We start from the raw sequence: 22261 nt of genomic DNA, 5'->3' as shown, positions 1-22261 counted from the left end.
TTAGTATTTTTCTTCTCCCCAAATTAGAAAAGCACGAACTTGTTTTAAAAAAAAAAAGTGAGTGAAAATACTGGCAAGAGAAAGAAGAAAACCTTAAGCAGTGGGTATAAACTACATTTTTTTCAGTGCTAAGATGCTAGTATTGAGCTACTGGTAGCTTTTGGGGACAACTTCTAAGTACAGTTTTGGATAGTCAACATCATCTGTGAAATTAATATAATATGCCATACAAGAATTTGACAAGTAATAATGTTTGCAACTGTACTATTATAAGGTCACAAGGGTTATTGATCTATACTGTTTCAACACGTAATTTCTTCTTCCCTCTTCCACTAGTATAGCACTATGTACTTAAGTCCATTATGGATGCTTGGAGGATTACATCTTCATTTAAAGCATATGACATCTGTCACTGTCTGGGACAGAATACTTGATTAGTGGGAGCACTGGACTGCTTTGCTATGGTTGTACGTACTGTTTTATGTCACAGTTACTGTTGTAGTGCGTACTGTATACAGACAACATTGTGTTAGAAAGGTTTTGTCAGCACATGCAGGGGATGTCCACATTAATCATGAATGGCAAAGCCAGTGATTTATGCATGTCATCCCAAATGTATCGAGAAAGTCTTCATCCCACCAACAGGGCATCAAGTATGCTGCATTTTGCAGGAAATGGGTTTTTTTGTTTTTCCCGCAGCTTCCTGCTATCCCCTCACCTCTACAGACAAATGCCTCAGTTACCAAAATCCCACTGTACAGGGTTCACAGGAAGCTATAAACCTCTCTCTAAATGACCTCAAACAGGGTTTCACAATGAATTTCAGAAATTTAGAGTCAATAATTTAGACTTGCCTTTTGTGAATCATGCTGGCAAATTTGGGTTTGCCCTGTACAACAGTATAAGACTATCATTTTTAAAGATACTGGATCTAGTAAACTAGCACTGGAGCAGGATTGACTAATACCCTTTCAAGCCTTAGGAAGCATTTGTCTGGCAAGTGCTTTAAAATAATTTTCAAAAAAGTAGCAATTTAAAGCTTCTCAAAGTTTTGGGATCTCTTGTGGGAAACAAATTAGTGGGCAGAGGGAAGATTTACTGGCCAAAAACATCATTTGTCACACAGGTTTGAGATGTATTATATAGATATTCCTATATGGGTAGCATATATGTATAAATGCACACATATATTTACACATGCAAACATTAGCTTGGAAGAAAATGCCTTTTTTATGTTGCATAACAAGATTGCATCTTACCGGAATTAGGCGAGATGTGTAAACTGCTCATGTCTTTGGACAGGCCATTAGTTTTGGGACTGGAGATGGGTGCACAAGCTGATGTAGCTCGAGGTGGCCTCTTCCCAGGGACTTTCACAGTAGTTCTCAATAGATCAATTTCCTTCCCATGAACATTCTGCATGTAGTCCTGCAGAGAAAATAAATGACATGGGGAGAATGGTGTGAATGAAGTTCCAGATTATAGTTACATACTGGGAGCCAGAGAATAAAAAGTATGAGTAACTTTTTATAAAACTCTAGCTTGTAAAGCATATAAAAATGAATTAACAGGCTAATCCTACCCACTTTCCAACTTGCATGTGTTGACTAGTGTGAACACATTCAGAAAAACTCTCTAAAAGTCCCCTGGGACTACTCGGTTCAAAATGGCAGAAGAGAGTCTGGCTCTCAGCCACACCAGCTTTCCCTTGTATCCCCCTGAAATGTAGCTGGGTGGCAGGGGCAGTGACATAAAAGTTGGCAGGGCTTGGAGCCTGGGTTGGGGAAAGTCTGTGCACACCCAGTTCCCAGCCCCTCTGACTTCTCCTTGCCATCTGAGCCACTCAGCTGACACAAAGCAGAGCAGGGTGAAGCAGTCTGCTGTGCTGTAGTGGCAAAGGTCAGGAGCCTTGCTGTGTAGCCAAAATGTCCCACCTCACCCTACACTGGAACTGCAGAGTGAGAAGCAGGTAGGGAAGCCCTGTCCTCCTCATTTACGGGAGCAGCTGCTGGGGAAAAGTGTGTAGATATTCAGTCTCCAGAAGAAACTCTCCTGGGGGTGATTTCACCCTACTTGTTCCCAGATTACTTTTCTCCTGGATTAATTATTTTTGCTCTGGGAGGAAAAGCTTGAATGTCTGCACACTTTGAGGTTCTTCCAGGAGAACTGTGATTCTCCTGGTAGAAACTGAACATTTGCACGGGACCAGAATCTCATTTTACTACGTCCTGGGTAAGAGATAAAGAGATTAGTTCTATTTACAAAACAACAATTTGGTATAACCTTTGTGTTCTGTGTCAGTTTTGCACAAATTAAAATACAGTAACAGAAACATAATTGAGCATGTATTGCTTATGGGCTCTAAAATGAAGCTTAATCAGATAGTGACTCAACCTCAGCATGTGTTCTTTTAATAGACACGTTTTATTTAACATACAATATCTAATGTATTTTATTTACTTTTGTTAACAGAGAAATTTAAAGTCTTCATTCAAAACTCTCAAACTAAATGGAGTATACAAATTCACAATTAGCTTTCAGGTTATGAAATATCATGGTACAGTGATGTATGAATAAGTCAAGAATGAGTAAGAGAATGTTGGTAAACAGGGAATATATATGCTCTTGGCATATTATTACATTATTAATTGAGGAAGCCCAAACAAAACAGAAGCTCTTACAAGTACTAAATGACAGCTTAAGTTGCTTCTATTAATGTACTAAATACAAACAAAGACTCTTGGGTACAAAAGAGTAATCTTGTGCATCTCCCTGGGAAGGAGAATGGAAGTGGTGGACTTTCTTGCAGTGGAATGTCAGCTTCCTTCCATCCCCCTATACCTACCTTTCTTAGATCTGCACTTGGGGAATAAAAGTTAAAATTATAAAATAATATAGCAACTTCAAAAGTACAGTACGGCTTCAGATTGGAACAGATGAGGGTCTGGCTGTCATCTGGAATATGCTGTGTTAAAGAGAAGACAGCAAACCCTATTTTGATATGCAAATATTACACATATAACTCCCCTAGATGTTAGTTGCAGAAAATGCTGATCTGAGAAAAAGGGGAAAAAACCCTTTAACAAGGCATGAGGGTAATTCAAAGCCAAGTACTTTTAAACAGCACTTAACAAGTCCCTAGAGCCCACTCAACAGCGGGCCACCCCAGAAGTGCCATCTTCTGCCCCTCAACAGCTTGAAAAAGTAGTAATTGCAAATCCATTTGCATTTTTCTTCTCAAGTTGTCCATGTTCATCATTCAACAGTGTTAAAAAAAGAAGCAAGCACCAGAGCAAAGGGAACCCTCCCCAAATGCGTCAATAACAAGATAACTGAGTGCCTGAATCCCCAGAACCCATGTTCCTGCACCTTTGCCATCGCTTGTTTTTTACATTTCGCTCCTAATTATGTTGCATCTATTGCCATACACTTAATTAGCTGCATTAATGTGATTTCTTTTCACATAGTCAAGCAATTAAGAGCTATGATTGAGTTTCATTCAATTAGCCTCAACAAACATGCTAATTGATGTCCCAGATGCAAATGAGGTGCAATGAGAGAAACCTGCTAGCAATTGAGAGTTGTGTCAGAGAGACCCACAGCTCTCAGCTTGCTGACAGAAGCACAGCTTAACATGGCTACCACCTTCTGTGGAGCTGCCTTTTGAGGGGGAGAGATAAGCCATTAGTGCCTCAGTGTACCAAATAGATCCCTACAGGAATAACGTGCAGCACTGAATCAAATCAATGTTGTCTCCAATTCTCAGAGCAATGGCTGATAGCAGCACAGTAAGTGAAAAATGCATAGCTTTTTGCTAGTGTGGTAGGTACAACCAATATTGTAAACAGCACATGTACACAATTTCTTTATCTAAAACTAAAGAAAACCCTCACCATCTCATCTCTGAGCTTGTGAAATACTACATAGGTAATGGCCTACAGTTATCAGTAACTGGTGACTTCATCTTAGTCAGCTTTGGGGCATGCTGGTATTTGAAGTTAAGCCCAGAACACATCAATCAATCAATAATCCCTAAAAATACACTCTCTGTATTGATTCTCATAGCTTTTCCTCCTGAGGTTACCTTTAGCAGTCTGCGCATATATAGTGCTGCTGAAGTGTTAATTTGACTACTCCAGGCCAGGGACCATTATCTTTAGGACTAAATAAATTCCTATCATGTCAGTGTCATTTTTAAGCACCGATTTGTGGATGATGCAAAATTATGTTTCAGAACACCAAAAAATGAACTGCTCCCAGTCAGAAAACATGAAGGTTAATGCAAACTAAAATAATTTTAATTGTTGCTTAAATACTATCTTCTTTTAGAAAAAACAGAATAGAAACACACTAACATGAAAATGATAGCAATCATTTATACAGGCACAGAGACCAAAGAAATGTCCATGACTGTTTTCAAAATATACCTGTTCTTGAGAATATTTTATCTTGATATTTAAGGATGTTCCCACTTACAGGAAAATACTAACAGTGAAAGTGTTAACAAAATGTTGGCACAGGCCTAACGTTGGCTTTTGATTTAAAATATAGCCTTAATGGTGACATATCAACTGTATTTACATTTTTAATAAAAATATAATATACACATTTACAAGCAATTCAGTTCAGCTGTTTAGCTGTCATATGTGCATTCCAAAACAATCTTTTAAAAACCTAACATAAATTGCTATGAAGAATCCTTCAGTGTAAAACTACTACTCAGTCAAAGGAAAAGCACAACTGTGCTGAGGAGGGGAGAAAATATTACAAACATGAAATTGAAGAGATTAGGAAGCACCACAAGAGTATACTTTCAGGGTACGTACAGGCATTCAGGGAAGTTAGGGAGAGGTTAGAGTGAGTTAAAATTGGCCACCCGATATAGCTTAGTTCACCCACATTCAGACCTTACATTTAAGGTGCAGACAGAAGAGCAGCTCTCAGTTGTAAAGCATGGCACTTCACATGAAGCAACATGAGTTACAATGATTCCCTGGACCCAAAAGACTTCCACTGGTGGGTCCCAGGGCCTGGGGATTCAGCTGCTGTTCAGCACAGCTGCAAGCCTGCAGCTGCTCTCCCCTAGTAATGCTCCTCCCCACTCCCAACCCTGGTGCTTTTTTTCAAATGGGAAGGGAGAAAGGGAGTGGAAGGACCTTGCTCTGGGGGTTGCCCAGCCAGCACAGGATGGTAGGGCAGATGGATTGGAATCCCTCCCATGTTGGGGGGGAGGGCGGCTCCAATCCACCTGCCCCACCATCCAGTATGGCTGAAATCGAACTCTCTGCTTTCTTCCCCCTCCTCCCTTTCTGAAGACAGTGCTGGGAGCAAGACTGAACTGCGTCAGCCCAACCCTGTTCCAAGCATGTGCAGTCACAAGTTACTGAAAACACACCATTTTGGAGCATCTTCATTGGAATCTTCATGCAATAAGAGTTCAGATTATTGTGGGATTTATTAAAGCGCTCTGCAGCTATGCACTTGTGCTTGGTGACATTTGTAGAGCACTTTCAGGGGCCAGATCAAGTGAAAATTATCACTTCTTCTGTGCTTTTGGATTCCTAGTTAGGTCAATCTAAGTACGAACCATTTAGAAGTTCCAGGAACTTGTTAGATTGGTCAGAAAATGGCTGACCTGATCAAATTTAACTCTGCCTTGGAGGTCAGTGATCAGTTTACTAGATTACAGAAAGTAACAGGTAAAGTGATTTAACTGAACTTCTGTGTGTGTTCCCAGTGCAGCACCAAGGCTGGGAAAGGTCAACCACTGCCCCTAGCCCCAGGACTGCACTCTTCCTACCCCTTCCCCCACCAGCACCAGGGGCTACTTTTAGCCTCCCCTCCCTGCCCCTCCTCCCATTGCCAAACAGACACCACCTCCCCCAGGGATCAGTCAGCCAGCTCCTCTCCCTCCCCACCCAAACCTTCTGAACCCATAGACTACTCCCCATGCTGGTTCCACCAGTGTTTGACAGTGCTGGGAGCTGATGGAAGGGAATTGGGATGGGTGGTGAGGGAGCGTGGGTTTGGGGGGGGGGGCGTTCACTGGGAAGAAGGGATTGTTTGTCTGGAGGCGGGGGAGGAATTTGGTGGGGCTGAAAATGGCTCCTGGTCCCAATGGGGGGAGAGAGCCCACCAATCCTGCTCAACCCCTCCCCACCACAGAGCTTCCAGCTCCTCCTCTCCGCCTTCCCCTCTTTACTTCAGTCAGGATCCTTGGACTGGTGAAGGCCAGTAAACTAACCCTGAGAACGGTTTGTGGGATTGAATGCAGTTTGGTGGCTTGAAGTGGGGGTGGGACTGGAAAGGTCTGGGGGGGTTGGCAGGCTCAGAGCCCCGCTCCAATCCTGCCAACCTGTCCTGATGCACCCAATACCTCCACAGACCCTGAGAGCCTCCAACCCCCAACCTTACACCCCAGCTAGGCCCCTATCATGCTTATCCCTCCCCTATCCCAACTTGTTAGACTGGGGCCATGTAAACACTGGGTTCTGAAAACAGTCCTGGTCTCAGGACTGTCTTCAGAACCCCATCTAAACCCCCAAACTGTTAGCTGTAATGTCTGCACGAAACCTCAATAACACAACTTTGGGCATCCCAGTTTAATTTATTTCCTACATAGTATCTGTCCACATGATAACATGGTTTGGTGATTTTTAATGCCACTTCAAACAAAAGAGGTCAGACAAAATCCTACTGTGTTTTGAGGCATGGATCTGACTAAGACAATACACATTTATTTTAAAAGCTGAATTATAGGATCATGCTCATTCATATTGTGGTGCTGGCAGCAGCTGGCAGTTGGGTTCTCCCTCCCTGCTTCTCTTCCCCCCCAGGTGTTCCCCACCAACCTGGAAGCAGGCACGGGGAAGGGGAACCCACCTGCCCACCAATACCACCACTTCAGGCTCGGCACAGCTCAGCTGTTTCATTGGGAAAGCATGGACAACGGGTATACCAGCGGTGGTGGGATGCAGGGGAGGGGAAAGGATGAGAGAAATAGAAGACATGCCTCTGAGAATGGAGGGGAAGGAAGGGGGCATATTTACCTTCTTTGGGACTTAAGTCCCTAGTTGCTACTCCCAGGGTGCAGTCTTCCTGCACTGGTGGGGAGGAGGGGAAGGAGGAAGCTGGGAGCAGGGAGGCATGCAGCCACCCCTACAGCACCAGTAGCCGCTCCCATGCTCATCTTCATAACATCTTGGATCTATTTCTGAAATTGCATATTGCTTTCATTTCTATGTCTCCTAATCTGGATCGCAAGTCTCTTGGTGCAGGAATTTTATTTTTAATATGATTTAACTATATAACGCATTGTGCCTGGTTTACAAATGGCAAATAGCATTCCATTTTCAAAGACTAGTTTATTGTAAAAGGAAAACACCTCTGCCATCAGCAAACACCTACTGACTTGCAGAAAGCACCTCTGGTTATACGTCTTGCTATTATTTTAAGAACGAAACACTACAACATATCCAAATAAGCAAATATACATTTGTTATAGTTACAAATATACAGTATTCAAGTACAGAAAATATACAGACTCTTTCATTTATATTAATAGATGTAATATTATATAAACACAGATGTTGTATATATTTAACATATACATTAAAAGTTCAAGATATACACACAGACACACAACTTGAGGGGGGAGGGAAGGGGACATGAATATCCAGTGCCTGGCTTTTTGTGCGAGTTATTAAACTCGTGTAAAAGAGAAATATAAATACAACCTTTCTGATGTGATAACATTTTACTCTCGCTGAGTAGCAAATAACTGTACAAGAAACACGGAAACGGAGAATCAGAGCTTGAGTACTTCAAGGCATGAAAGACCTTTAAAAGGGAACAAAAATGATTAAGTGGATAGGTGCAGCTCCTGATGGTCTAAGTGGAAGAGTCCTTCACTATCTTATGCAATAAACAAAGCAAGTTCTCTGATTAAGACTCTTGCTGCCAAAGTAGACTAGGGATGAGAAATGATGCACATATTCTACTGCTCTTTAATGACCCCTGCTGGACAATTCTAAAGTCCAGGTGAAAGCTATGTGCCTACAAACCAGGTGAAGTCTCAATGAAAGAATTCAAAGGAGCATTAATAGCATGGAATACTTATGATTTCTTCCAGTTGGTCCTGACTCTATCAAAAACAAGCTCAGTCAGAAAGTTTGCCATGATAGCTGTAAAGTTAAGCTGTGGATGCTCTTCCCTGGGGTCAAGACGTATCACTTCATGGTTGCCTCATGTCACAGAACATGTTTTGTTTTTTTAAAGCTTAATTCTCTCATAAAACTGCAACAGAAAGTGGTCAAATCTACTTTTATTTTCTTCACTTGCATTCCTCCTTCCAGCATCCTTCCCTTCATCTGTAACTTACTTGCAGAAATAAAGCACAGACTGACCCAAACAGCATGGCCTTTCTCTACTTAATGAATGATACACAAATATTTTTGAGGTTCTCAAGGTATTAAATCACAACAAGAAAAAAAAATCTATTCTTCCCTTTTGAAGGGGTTCATGTTGAGACAAGCAGACAACCTAATGTCTTCTATTCTAGGAAGTGATTTATGCACAGGGCAAATAGCCAGAAATTCCATTCCCAAATTTACTGTTGGGTTGCCTTATGATGATGGGAAAAATATTTGAATCTTTATGCTTATTTCTTTTTAAAAGCACACAAAAATATTTGAGAGGCTTGATCCTTTAAGTCTGGTACAGTGCTTTCTGATGCCCCTGTGAAAGATATGGTACAAGTACAAAAGCATGAAAAAGAAAGCCTAAGTTTCTATCACAAGATGATATTTTAGAAGATTCAGGATGGTGAAAGCTAAGAGTAGATGACATATTTCAGAGAACAATTCTGATTTAGTGAGCCATGTGTGGTAACCTGAAAAGCTATTGTTCATTGTCAGCAACAACTGCTTTGGAAAAAAATCCATGTGGACTGGTAAATGCTGAAGCCTTTACTTTTTAGTGTGTACAAAGCAGTCAGACATTTTTATTGCAAAATGCCGTCTGGAAAAGATGCAAAACAAAATTGCTAAACTGCAGAGGAAAAAAAAATAAGGGGGAAAACACAAAAGGCCCCCTTCCCTTTGCTTATTGAGTTCAAAGGCATAACATGCAGCACCCTGCAGCAAATGGGAAGCTACACTAATTTTAAAGCCATAAAACGCTATAAAGTGCCCTGCGGGGCAGGACTACACTGAAGCTAGTTGCACCTAAATAAGACATGGTTCATTTACTTCGCAGCTTAGCCTAATGTAATCATCAGCGGATTTCTAGCCTAGAGTTGTAACAGGCAAATAGCCGATACTGCGGAGGCGACACTCCCAGCCATTGAGGGGGCCTCAGCTAGATTGCTGTTGATTAGAAAATTTTTCAGTTTTGACAAGCACTTAATGAACATAAATCGCACCTTGATTGGTTTCCATTTGGGACCACAGGCACACCTAAGAAGAAACAGCCTGCAACTCCACTCTCTCCATCCCTTCCTTGCAAGTATCTCAGTTATAAACCTATAATCATGTTATGAGCCATAACAGAAATATATTTATCAAGTGTTTCTGTAAAAGTAGCAGGAAAAAAAATACTCTTGCTGTATTCCCTCCCACACAGATACTGACACTGTGTCCTTTAATATTATAATACACTATGAATCTTATGAAAAGGCACCACAATGCTACCTCCCCATAAAAATTATATTAGGAGAAAATTGGTCATTTTACAATATAAGAGTCTGTTCTGGAAACATTCTGACCAACCTAAAGCTCCCTCCGGGTCCTGGCAAAGAGAAGGTCACCCTAGCCCTTTACTATTCAAGTTAGGAATCAAGACCATACAATTAAAGATATAAAGAAAGCATTCACTGCGCCTTTACTGCAATTCCTAATCAGTTCAATTGGTGCTCTGAAAAGGGGTAAAAGGTTGGACGAGCCTTTCAATATATAACAATGTACAGACTCACTCCTCTCAGACTACACTGCAAGGACAGATATAAAACATTTAGTAAACACTGGATCAGAGTTTGTATATTCTGAATAACTTATGCAAAATACCTAATGGTTAGCTCTATTAAACAGGGAGCTTTACTTTAAGAAAGCCGTTTAATAAATCAGTAACTTGGCTTTCACTGTTTAATTTTATAATGTGCAATATCCAAACATTTTGCCTTATCTTTTTTTCAGTGAGTGGCACTTTTCACTGATATCTATTACATACTGTACATTTGTACTGTTCTGCAAGTAACAGTTTCCTGGGTGCTGCAATATCCTACACTAATTACATGTGATAAATCTTGTCACACACTCTGAAACAAATGAACTCAAAGCCAAAATGCTTAATCTATTCACAGGTCACTTCTTGCAGAAACAAGGAGAGTTTCTATCAGGTCATGGGACTAGTAACATGGAAAAAGCAGAAATAATCACTCTTCATTACCCTAAGCACAGAGTACTTAAATGGAGTCTTTTATGGTGCAGCTTACTGACCATTATACTGGATACTAAAAACTCCACATTACATTATGCCTGTGGTTTGCCATGGTTTTTTCATTTGGTATACAGCAGGTGCAGCAAGGCTTTCATCCACGGATATACTCAATTTGAAGTGAGACTTACACCGGTTAGGCTTTAAAACTATCTTACCCTTGACATTTGTCCTGTAATGCAGGGTCTTAGATTAAAGGTAGCAGCCATGTGTTTTGTGTGCTTTTCTCTCTCTTGCTTTTTTAAATCTAATCCCTTATCATAGCAGGGATCAACCCAACTCCTACTTAACTATACACTTCAAGAGAGACATTCCATAACATGGAAGATATATTTTAGTTACAGTGAGAGTTAGTCTCCTAATGGTATTCCAACCCTTTTGCTCCCTAGATAGAAACAGAGATCAGCAAAATATTTTGCATCCCATATCATGACTAAGCTGGGAATGGGAGCATTACCAGTCATTTAAATTGCTTTTCAAGGGGATAACTACATACTTGCTATTAGTAACTGTTGTAACTTTTGCACAAAATACAGTAGAATTACACACTGGTAAATTGTTAGCAGTATTTTATTCTGGATAAGGGTTTAGAATAACCTTGATCTGCATTTCTGCTTGAATGGTGGCTATGGTATCAACACATTAAATAATGAGCAAAAGTTGTACCCAACACTGTATACGCTCTGTACCGGTTTGTTTCTCCACTTAATCAAAGTAGGGAGGGGGGAGAGGAACATATGCTTCTCCTCTTTGATTTCTTTTCCTTCGAATTTAGACTGCATGCAAGCCTTTCAAAGGGCGCACAAACATTCATAAAGGGTACATAACAATGTGAACTTGGGAACATAGTTATCTTTGCTTTACTTCAGTTACCATGATGAAATAATTTTATTATTACTTGCATACTTTCTGGAAAGGTATTCAAAAAGGAGTTTCACACATAGCACACAGACAGTTTCATGTCCTTTGGAATCACAACAAATTATGCATGTGTGTTTTCTTTTATATTGTGTAATCAAACAACAAGGGCAAATTTATTAACTCAAATTAACTATAAATACTTTTGGGAGATGAAGCAGTCCAACTTAACATTTTTCTGAGCAACAGAAAAGCCTGAAAAAGATGATGCTTTCTTGAGAATGAGGTCTAGGAAATTTTTTAACAATGAAAGCAGTCATATATAATTATAGAGCTTTAAAAAAAAAGCATTAAATATTGTGAGATTTGTAAGAAACTGGTTAAACATTCACAAATTTTCTAGGTCTTTGTGTGTGTGTCAAATTTCAGTAGACTTATGCTGACTGTGATTTAAAAGCTGCAAGGGCCCTATAAAAAGTCAGGCAGTCTGAAGAGTTTTACAGGTTCAGATTTTGTTACTGTCTTTTAACAGGGTGGGTGTGATTGCAATATATTGTTGGCACATATGCATGATGTTTTAGCCTACAGTAGATGAAAACTGGTCATAATTAAGTCCAAATACTATTATCAATCAGTAGTTGTTTTGGTTAGTTATGGAAAATACATTTCTAACACTTAAGAGTAGAAACATATATTACCTTTGTGCTGCCATAAAAATTATTGGCAAACAGATGTCCACAATTCTTGTCATGTCACAAATGCCCCAAATCTGTGGCTGCGACAAAGCTAGTAACAGTTTCTGTTCCTTTATTGTGGCAGAGGTTTGTTTGCTTTATGGCACAAGAGTGCAGGCAGTCCAGAACTGCCCATACCACCTGCCTTAGGCTGGACAGCTCAGGGGGCTTGACGGATCTGATCCTGCACACCCCAGGAATTCCCATGCAGGATTGGGCTCCTGAAGCCCAGGAAGCTCCTATCCAGTTTTTCACTCATAAGAGATGCGCCCCAGGCAACCTCTGGAGAGCATTTCTGTAGGTGGGGAACCCTGGCTTTCCCTACTTGCAGAGACACTCCTCAGAGATTCTCTAGGCAATTCCAGGGGGCATCTCTCTAAATGGGGAACCACAACTTTCCCTTCTTACAAAGACACACCCTAGGGAATCTCCAAGGAATATCTCTATAAACAGAGAAAGCCAGGATTCCCCTCTTACAGGGGTGCACCCTGGAGATTCCCTAGGGTGAGTCTCTGTAAGCAGGAAATCCCGGGTCTTCTTGCTTACAATAATGCAGGGAATCTCCAAGGCAGAGCTCTGTAAGTGGGGAATGAATATGTTGTCTGTTGTCTTCAGGATTGGCCTTCTGTCTGATGTGGGACAACGAGTGACGCGTGTTTGCCCAATTAAGTGGATGAACTGTGGCAGGACACATCAGGCCATAGCTGATCAGCTTCATTTGGTGATATCTGTTTAAAATGGGCTAATTTTCTATAAATGGTGGAGCGAAATATACACAAATGGTGGAGTGAATCACACGCACACACACGCAACACAGATTCTAGAGTTGTGGCAGCCGCCTGGTATTCAGACTGATGTAGCTTAGGCAAATTTCATCTGGACAGAGCGTGACAGATTTTCTCCCTTGCAGCACTAACAGAATCCCAATGACCTCTGTGAAGGTCGTTACAACAGAAACTAGCTTGAATGGGAGCAAGATGTAATAGAGGCACTGGTCTAGAAAAGTAGCCCCCAGGAAGTCACAGTACAACTCTTCTTTTCATACAGCATGTATCCAATATATATAGATAGCTTTTTACAAGAATGGTCAGTAAGATTGTCCCCTTCTCCCCTCCCTCCTTCATTTTTTTTTTCCTTTGAAAAACAATGGAATGACAATCGTAGGAACTTTTTCTCAGGGAAAGTTATAAACTCATTTCAATTTCCCAGAAAAATCACAATGAAGAGACAATTTGTTTGTTTTTTCCCCCAGGGGAGATGGTGGAAATGATCACCTTTTGCACGACAGGAGGTACCAATATTTTTAGTACCACATCTCCCTGCCCAATACAGAAATGAGACCGAAGTAATAGGAAGGGCATTGTTGAAGCTTTGTTTGTACCCTCATAAAGTTCTGAATTTGATTTTCTGTGTAGAAGTTTAGCCTTGAGTAGCATTGTGTATCAAATGCACATTTATAAGCTGGAAAGTGTGGAAACTGAAATCTCATATGGGGAACCTCCCCTCATTATGTGAATTATAGTTCAGAGCAGCATTCACAAGTTCTCATGATAAGCTCTGCCTTGAAACACAAATACACAATTATAAGCTTAGAAAGAGAAACTCTCACTCAAAGGAAGAGAATTCGTATGTCCCTAATCTACCAGATGATATATATTGGTGTATATATATATACGTGTAAACAAGTCCTCCATTCCCTGCACTGTGTCAAGATGCAACATAGATAGGTTAAAAAGAAATACTAAAATAGATTTAAATCCCCTCTGAAAAAATTACATTAAAAAATGTGAGGGAGGAACTGAGAAGTAGCTACAGGGGCAAAAAATCCGATACCAGCAACAATCACAGATAAGGGCCTTTTCATCTATTGACCTGTGGCATCATGGCTAAAACCCCAAAAGGTAGACTGTGTCCGAACAGGTATTCATCAGGCTGAGGAGCAGATAAAGACATTGAGAACAACACTACCCAGCATGTGTTCCAGCGCATAAATTTAGGGAGCCCTAATGCATGGTACTATGCCATTAAGAGCCAAGAGATGCCTAGACAAATTCCCATGGGTCCCTTTGGGGAGCCTGACATAGAAATCTTATCGGCCAAATTTCAGTCATCTACTCAATGGCTATGCTCTAGAAGTGTAAGATGAATAGGTAGCTATGGTGAACTATGAAGCCTGCAGGTCAGAGTTCTCTCTCATTATCCCTCCATTTTCTATCAATGAAGTCCCTTAGGCATACCAAGGGAAGAGAAGGTTTGAGGTTCTTGAAAAAAGCCTGTCATGACCCAAACATGAAACAGTGGGATACTTATGTACATATTTTTCTGCCTTTCCTTAAAAAGGAAAATGAATTTTGTGATTGTGAAAGGTGTCAGCTGACAGTAATAGCAATGGAAGGTATTTAGCTAGCACAATATAGCAGCAGTTTCTCCTCAGTGCTCTGCCACTGTGACTTGGCTTTGCCAGAGATGAGATGCTAGTTTGATTTCTGTTTCCACAAAAGCTTATGTTTTTACTAGTTTTCCAGTAAGGGTGCCAAACTGCAATACTCATGTATGTGATATGGACCTATATGCTATGATACAGAGATAAACCACTGACCTGTTTCTCAGAGACAGCTAAATATATACCTTCTAGTAAGGACTTCTAATCACTACTGCCTTAGACAAGATACAAAGTGTGTTTTTTATGTTATTAGTACTTTATACACATTTTAATGTTGCCAGTCCACATAACTTTTGGATTAGCAGCTTTATATTCCAAATGAGGCTACTATATAGATGGATTAAAATTAAGATTGATTTCTCTCCCTCTTTCCCTTCCCCAATACTGCTAAAGCGCTATCAATTATTTCATATTATGGAATAACAATTGCAGAATTTTGAAAAACAACATTTTATACTAAATGCATGATCTTATTTAAAAATAACTACTCAGACTAATATCACTTTTCCCATAAATATTAGGAATTTCAATTACAAGTACCAAAACAGTTTCTTTCTCTTTCCTTGCCGAGGCCCTAAGTCAGGTAATAATTTTTTTTTCCTTTAGAAAACTTAAATGAAATATAGTTACTAATGGGTAATAGACATATGACTTTGGTGTTAAAACAGTGCTAGCTTTTTGTGCAGACAAGTACAGATATAGGCCCACAAGAAAATACTTCAACACAGCAAACCACCAGATTTACCTTTTTAGTCATTTGTTCAATGCCTAGGAAGTTACTAAAGCAAATCATACTTGGAGAAAGGAGAAAATACTTGGAGAAATCATAATCTACTTGGAGAAAGAAGGAGTGATCACCGGCAGCCAATGTGGATGTATTAAGAACAAATGAAGCTAAACCAACTCGATTTCTTTGGGGATGGTGTATGTGTCATATACTTAGTCCTTTGAAAAGGGGAATGTTTCAAAATGACACTAAGCCATGTTGCATTCAACCTGTGAGGTGTAGATAAGATGGGAACGATATAAACGTAGCAAGATTGCTCCAATTTTAACAGGATGAAGCTCAGTTGAAGCTGTAGAGGTTTTGCTACATTTGTATCTTGGCTTGTTCTCATGTAATAATCAGAATGCAATAGCTGCTGCCCTTTTGAAACACTCCCCTTCTGAAATGCCTTCAAATATATGTGAGTCCATATCTTCTCTTTGGTGTAACTATGGTGATAAGGAGAATGCAGTGGACATGATATACCTGGACTTCAGCAAGGTTTTTATCACTGTACCAAATGACAGTCTTGTTACTAAGACAGACAAATATGGACTAGATAAAACTACTGTTAGGTGGATATGTAACCTGCTGATTAACCGCTAGGAAAAAAGCAGCTATAAAAGGGATGGATGTCAAAATTCAGGATGTCTCAAGTGTATTCCATAGGGGTCTGTTTTGGGTCCAGTGCTGTTTAACATTTTTATTAATGACTTGGATTAAGGAAGAAAGATTTTACTGATGAACCTTGCAGAAATGCACAAAACTGGGAGGGGTTGCAAATACTTTGGAGGATAAGATTAGAATTCAAAAGGATCTGGATAAATTAGAGAATTGAGCAATAAATGACAAAATAAAATGAAGCAAAGACAAATGTAAGGTGATGGATCTACAGAAGAAAATTCAAATGCACAAATGCATAATGGAAGGTAACTGGTCAAACCAATGACTCTCAACCAGGGTGCCATGAGATCCTTTTAAGGGTGCCATGCAGTATTAGCACTACTAGGTGTGTAAACACCTAAACTGATTCAGAAAATAAGCCTAGCTATTTCAAATAGGAATCCACCGTGTCAAAAACATTGTGACCTATTGTGCTCTCAGCTCCTTGCAACAGAGGAATTGCTATTATTTTTCTCATAGCCAAAAAACAAGTGCAAGCTAAAACCTCTCATTTTTCCAAGGGCTGCCTTAAGTCCAAAAAGACTGAGGACCACTAGGCTAGATAGCAGCACTGCAAAAAATGGTCAGGGGTTTATGATGGATTATAAACTCAACATGAGTCAGCAATAAGATGGTGTCACAACTACATTAACAAAAGTATTCTAAAACACAAGATGTGACAGTATTAGTCAACCTGGTGCTGGGTATGCCCTAGTGAAATAGTGTGTCTAGTTCTGAACACTGGGTTTCAGGAAGGTTACACGGAAATTGGAGAGGACCCAATGGCAAATTACAAGGATGATAGAGGGTTGGACTGCAAATTGTATCAGGAAACAACTAGTTACCTTTAGTCTGGGAAGATGGAAATGAAGAGAGGGAAACTATAACAGATTTCAAATGTGAGAAATGACCATATAAAGAAGAGAGAACAACCGTCTTTCCTTACTGAAGAGGAGAGCACGCAAAGCAATGGTTTTAAACTTCAACAAAGCCATTGTAGATTAAATTAAAAAACCCCACCCTTCCTAAAAGGGCTGTGCAAAATTGCACTGCCAGTTTTGTTTCGATGCTGTTTCCAGGTCAAAACAGCAAAATTGAAATGGAACAGATATGGTCAAAACAGCCTCAAAACAAAACGAGGCAGATATAAATATTTTGCCTTTTCGATATTTCCCCCATAGGCTACAATGGGGAAGGTTGAAACAGCCTATAACTTTGTTATTTCTGGCCTGATTTGGATGAAACTTGCAGGAATGGTAGCCACTTCTGAGGGCATGAAGCCTGCCAAGTTTCAATGAGACAAGTGCAGGGATTTGGGGAAACTACACTCCAAAGTCTTGAAAGCAAAACTGATGTCACGTGTATGTGTTAAGCCACAGGGGGGTGAAAACTGCAGGGATGGTAGTGCCTGCTGAGGCCACCAAGCCTGCCAAGTTTCAAGGAGATAGGTGTAGGGGTTTGGGGGAAGGTGTACCTCAAGCTGCGGATAAGCAAAACTCGTGACATGGGTGACACTGTGTGTGTTAAGGTGCAGCAGGGTGAAAGCTGCAGGCCTGCTAGCCCCTGCTGAGGCCACGAAGCCTGCCAGCTGTCAAGGAGATAGGTGCAGGGGGGGTTTGCGGCCCTGCACCCCAGCTGCTGACAGGCAAAACTCGTGACATGTGTGCTTGTCTGACTGAAGATCCCCCATCACTTGCTACCACAGACCTGAGGGTAATAACTGACCACAGTATGAACATAAGCCAGCAATGCAATGCTCTAGCCAGCAGGGCCAACAATACCCTGGCATGCTTCAATTGATGCATCTCCAGCAAAACCATTGGAAACAAGTGATTCTCCTGCTCTACTCAGCTCTACTCGGCACTTGTGAGACCACAGCTGGAGTACTGCATCCAGTTCTGGGCTCTGCACTTTAACAAGGATGTGGTAAAGCTTGAGAGAGTCCAAAGAAGGGCTACCCATGTGATAAGAGACTTGCACAGAAAGCCATACGAGGAAAGGCTGAGGGACCTGGGATACTGAAGCCTGGAAAAGAGAAGGCTGAGAGGGGACTTGGTTTTGACCCTGCTATGGCTTAACATGTACATGTTACACGTTTTGCTTTTAAGACTTTGGGGTGCGGTTTCTCTAAACCCCCTGCACCAATCTCCTTGAAACTTGGCAGGCTTCATGCCCTCAGAAGAGGCTACCATTCCAGCAAGTTTCATCCAAATCAGGCCAGAAATGACAAAGTTACAGGCTGTTTCAACCTTCCCCATTATATCCTATGAGCAAATGTAGAAACAGGGTCGAAACGGTGAATCTGTTTCAACAGAAGAAAACGGACCAGCTGTTTCAACCCAAAACAAGATTCGAAATGGAACAATGTTCCGTTGAAACACTGATCAAAAGGGAATGCTGCCGTTTTGCAGAGCCCTACTTCCTAACTCGAAGCCTAGGGACAGACATTACACATAAACAAGTTTAAGTGACCAGAAACTGGTTGAAACCTGCAACAGAACAGACACGCAGTGCACATAAACCAGTTTGAAAATGGCCAAAACTGTTTTGAGATAAACCTGGTTGAATGTAGTATCAGACTTAACAACTGATTTGGCTCAAACCGGTTTATGCAATGTCTGTCCCAGGCCCTCTCCTGGTTTAAGTTAAATCAGAGCCCTCCAGCATCCCAGCATGCTCTCTGGACTGGGCGGTACTTTCTGCTCCAGCCGCAGGGCTAATCCCGCCCCCTGCTCCCTAGCCCCAGCAGGGACTGGCTCTAGCCGAGCCACTGGCTGGCATGGCCCCATTAAAGCAAAGTGGGCAGGGAGGGGGTTAACTCTTCCCTCCTTCCCCACCGCAGCTGGGGTCTGTCAGTTTGCCAGGGAGTAGAGGGGAGGGGGCTGTGGTGGTGGCCCCTGGGGCTGCCAGACCCTGGCTGCAGGGCAGAAGGAACTGAGGGAAGAATGAACTCTTCTCTCTGCTGCCATCACCTAAACAGGGACATGCTGGGGATCTTTTCTGTGCTAGGGGGTGGGGCTCTTCCCTCTCCTCCTCTCCACAGGGGTGCAGGGGGGGCCTCTGTACAGTGCTGGAGGGGGCCTTCTGCTCCTCCTCCCCATCCTTCCCCCTAGGGTGGGGAGGGGGACTCTGCAAAGCTGCCCAGCCTCCCGAGGGGAACTCTTCCCCTGCTTCTCCCCCACCATGGGGTGGGGAGGGGTTTTCTGTGAGGCTGCACACCACCAGAGGAGGACTCCGTGGCCGCGAGAGGTGGGGGGGAGGGGAGGAGTGGGGTGAAGAGTCCTCCTCTGAAGCCGGGCAGCCTTGCAGGGTCCACTCTGTGCAGGGGGTGGGGGAGGAAGGGGCAGAGCCCCCCTCACTGACAGCACTGAATAGAGCCCCCTTCCCTGCTCTGTGGTGGCACGGGGTGGGGGGAGAAGCAGGGAGAAGAGTCCTCCTCTGGGGCTGGGCAGCCTGGCATAGAGCCCCCTTCCCCATTAGCACCCAGCAGAGTCCCTCTCTCCATCCTGCGACAGTGGGGGAGAGGAAGGAGTGGTAAGAGTGCCCCTCTAGGGCTGGGCAGCCCTGTGTGCCGGGATTGCTCCCAGCTGTCAGGGAGCCACTGGGGTGGGCAGAGCTGTCCCCTCCTCCTCCTCCTCCCTTGCCATGGCGGTCTGGCCAGGCTCCCTCTTCCCCCACCCTTGGCAACCTGCAGGCAAAGACTGGGGTTTACTCAGGCCTGGCCGGGCCTGGTTACACCCCCACCTCCTCAGCTCAGCTTCCATGTGGAAGTGAAGGTCTGCTCTAGCGCTCCCGGGCTTCTGGCCTGAGCTACTGCAGGCATGTGTCAAATGTCTATCCACTTGCAAACCGATTCACTCTCTGCAGGTTAGACTAACCTGCAAAGATTGAATCAATTCAGGCTCGGGCTTTTTGAATGTCTGTCCCTAGCCTAATAGAATAAGCTGCCTAGGGAAGTTTTGGAATTTCCTTCATTGGAGGATTTCAAGAAGCAGTTGCACAGGTAACTGTCTGGGCTTGCTCAGGAACAATACATCCTCCATTTGTGCAGAGGGTTGGACTGAATTACTTCTGAGGTTCCTTCCAGTCCTATAATTCTATGAACATTCCTCTCAGTTACTGGAGGAACAATTTCTAGATCCTGTATTTTATATCAATGAGTAATAAATCTACAGAAGGCTGCTTATGTACAAATTCTGTACAACGAGTTCTGCACAGAAATGTGGTTGCATCTCAGTCTTGTGCTATGGTTTGCATATATGACTGGATATGAAGCAGAAGCTATCTGCATTTGTAACCAAGACAGTGAAGAACTGTTTATCAAAGATGACGGGGGCAATCTTACCAAAATCTAACAAAACTGGCTTTACATTGTTACAGCCTTACAAACTCTTAACTCAAAGTGAATTTTACAGCACATTTGAACACAAGGTAGGGAACAACTCTGGCCCAGTGGCCCGGAGAATGCAAACAATTATCTCTGGAGACTGGATGCCACAGGGTGGACAAGCTGTATAAGAATACTTCACAACATGCACTAATAATACCAATATATGAAAAGAAAACAGTCCATGAACCTCGCTGCACTATTTTTGCTATGCTTTCCAATGGCCCTTCAAGATTAATTAAGATTAAGGTTTTAAGAGTCATGCTGTATGTTCACACTCACCCCATAAAGAGGTTAAAATACAGACGTGCACTGCCATTTTCTTTCAACCATATAATTGAACGGCATTTTAAATAATCTGCTCATATCATGTGAAAACATATCATGCCAGAACAAAAGGTATACAGAAAATGATCAATTTTTAAGATATACTATAACATGGAGCATATCAGTGCATTTTTTGCTGGCTCTGTGATGCTACATGTTGGCTTGGTGGAAATAATGGCATATAGCTTTAAAATTCTTAGCCACTGAAAACCTTGGTATAGTGGGAGCTTCAGTGGCTGGTTCTTTTCTAAGCAAATAGTTCCAGTAGTTCCTTACTACTAAACCACTTAAAAATAGCTAAAGGAAAAGGAATAAGGAGTTATACAACCTTCAGAGCTGTGGGGAGGAGGGTTAGCAAGTAGTAATACACCAAGATGTACACTTCTAGCAAAAAACAATTACAAGCTAGTAATTACCTCTTCTTTAAATTGATTCCTTCTAATCTCTAATGGATTTACCTCTAATCTCAAAGTAATTACCTTGACTCTCAATGGATTCTCACTCTTGGGGAGACTAAGCAGCTCCAGGGAAACCTTGGAAAAAGGTTCATCTGCAGTATGAAAAACTAATAATGCATATGCACCTTGACCAGCAAGAACAATAAGAACATATACACAGAGAAAGGTCTTAAGAGGCAGATAATTGCAGCTTAGCTACTTATTGCCTGATGAGCAAACATGGAGCACTACTAGCTGAGCTGCTGAAGGTTGGCAACATGACCACGGCAACATGACCACGTGAGATCCAACTGCCTACTTCAAAACAAACAGAAGTACCTTTATTTCCATGTTATTTCAAGTGCCATTCTCTCCCCTGCTTTTACCTACAGCATACTGTTGTATTCCTTACGTTTCCAGTTTTGTATCCTGTAGCTGCCCAGGAGTTTGAAGCATTTGCTCTGATCTTTCGGTAACCGGTTCCCTGAAAATTAATGGGGACAGGACTCTCTGGTCCAGGAGATGACTCTGAAATCCAAAATTCCAAGAAGAGGGGCTGCTCTTCTGTGGGCAACACTGAAGCCAATTTCAACTTGCAATACTCAACAGAAAAAGTAAAGCCACAAGCAGCTGGACTCCCCTAGCAGCTCAGATGGGATAAAGAGAACAAGGGACAAAGCCAAAGAATCAGTGCCTTAGCATTAACTACAATGTAATTTAGGAGATATAAGGAAGTGACATTAGAGATGACAGTAAATTTTAAACATCTAAAAACTCGGGGTCTCCTCTGGACCCATATCCAGATGCCCTGTACTCCACAAAATATCTAGTGAAAAGCAACCCTTTAGACAGATGATTCTCATAATTTGAAGGAGAAATAAAACTGAGAGAGGTCACAATTTAAAACATTTGCTTCTGAAACAACTGAGAAAGAAATGCCCGATTACTATAGGTTTGACAAGGAAAAATTGATTGATTTTTTTACCATGTTACTGGTACCCAGTGCAGCAGCTCTAACTCCCTCGAATGGGGAAAAAACATGTTCTCTCCACTCCCGGTCAGCTGACAGTTGGGGTAGAGCAGGGTTGGGCAATTATTTTGGCTTTAAGAATTTGGGTGAGCTGTTGTAGGTGGAGTGGGCGGGGTGGGGTGGGG

General features: G+C 41.9%; 1 protein-coding gene across 5 annotated transcripts in view; it reads right to left on the bottom strand.

Moving 5' to 3' along the window:
• AGAP1 (ArfGAP with GTPase domain, ankyrin repeat and PH domain 1) overlaps positions 1-22261 on the bottom strand; it is a 565886-nt gene that overhangs the window by 177791 nt on the left and 365834 nt on the right. For all 5 annotated transcript variants that reach the window (XM_019553775.1, XM_019553777.1, XM_019553779.1 and 2 more), the window contains one exon: positions 1260-1428. In XM_019553775.1, coding sequence (XP_019409320.1) covers positions 1260-1428 — 169 coding nt within the window. The remainder of the gene's footprint in view (positions 1-1259; positions 1429-22261) is intronic.

The sequence above is a fragment of the Crocodylus porosus genome, unplaced genomic scaffold, assembly GCF_001723895.1.
Source record: "Crocodylus porosus isolate Cpor-Errol unplaced genomic scaffold, CroPor_comp1, whole genome shotgun sequence".
Classification (NCBI taxonomy): Eukaryota; Metazoa; Chordata; order Crocodylia; family Crocodylidae; genus Crocodylus; species Crocodylus porosus.
Note: the sequence above shows the minus strand (reverse complement) of the source record. Positions and strands in the feature narration are given on the sequence as shown.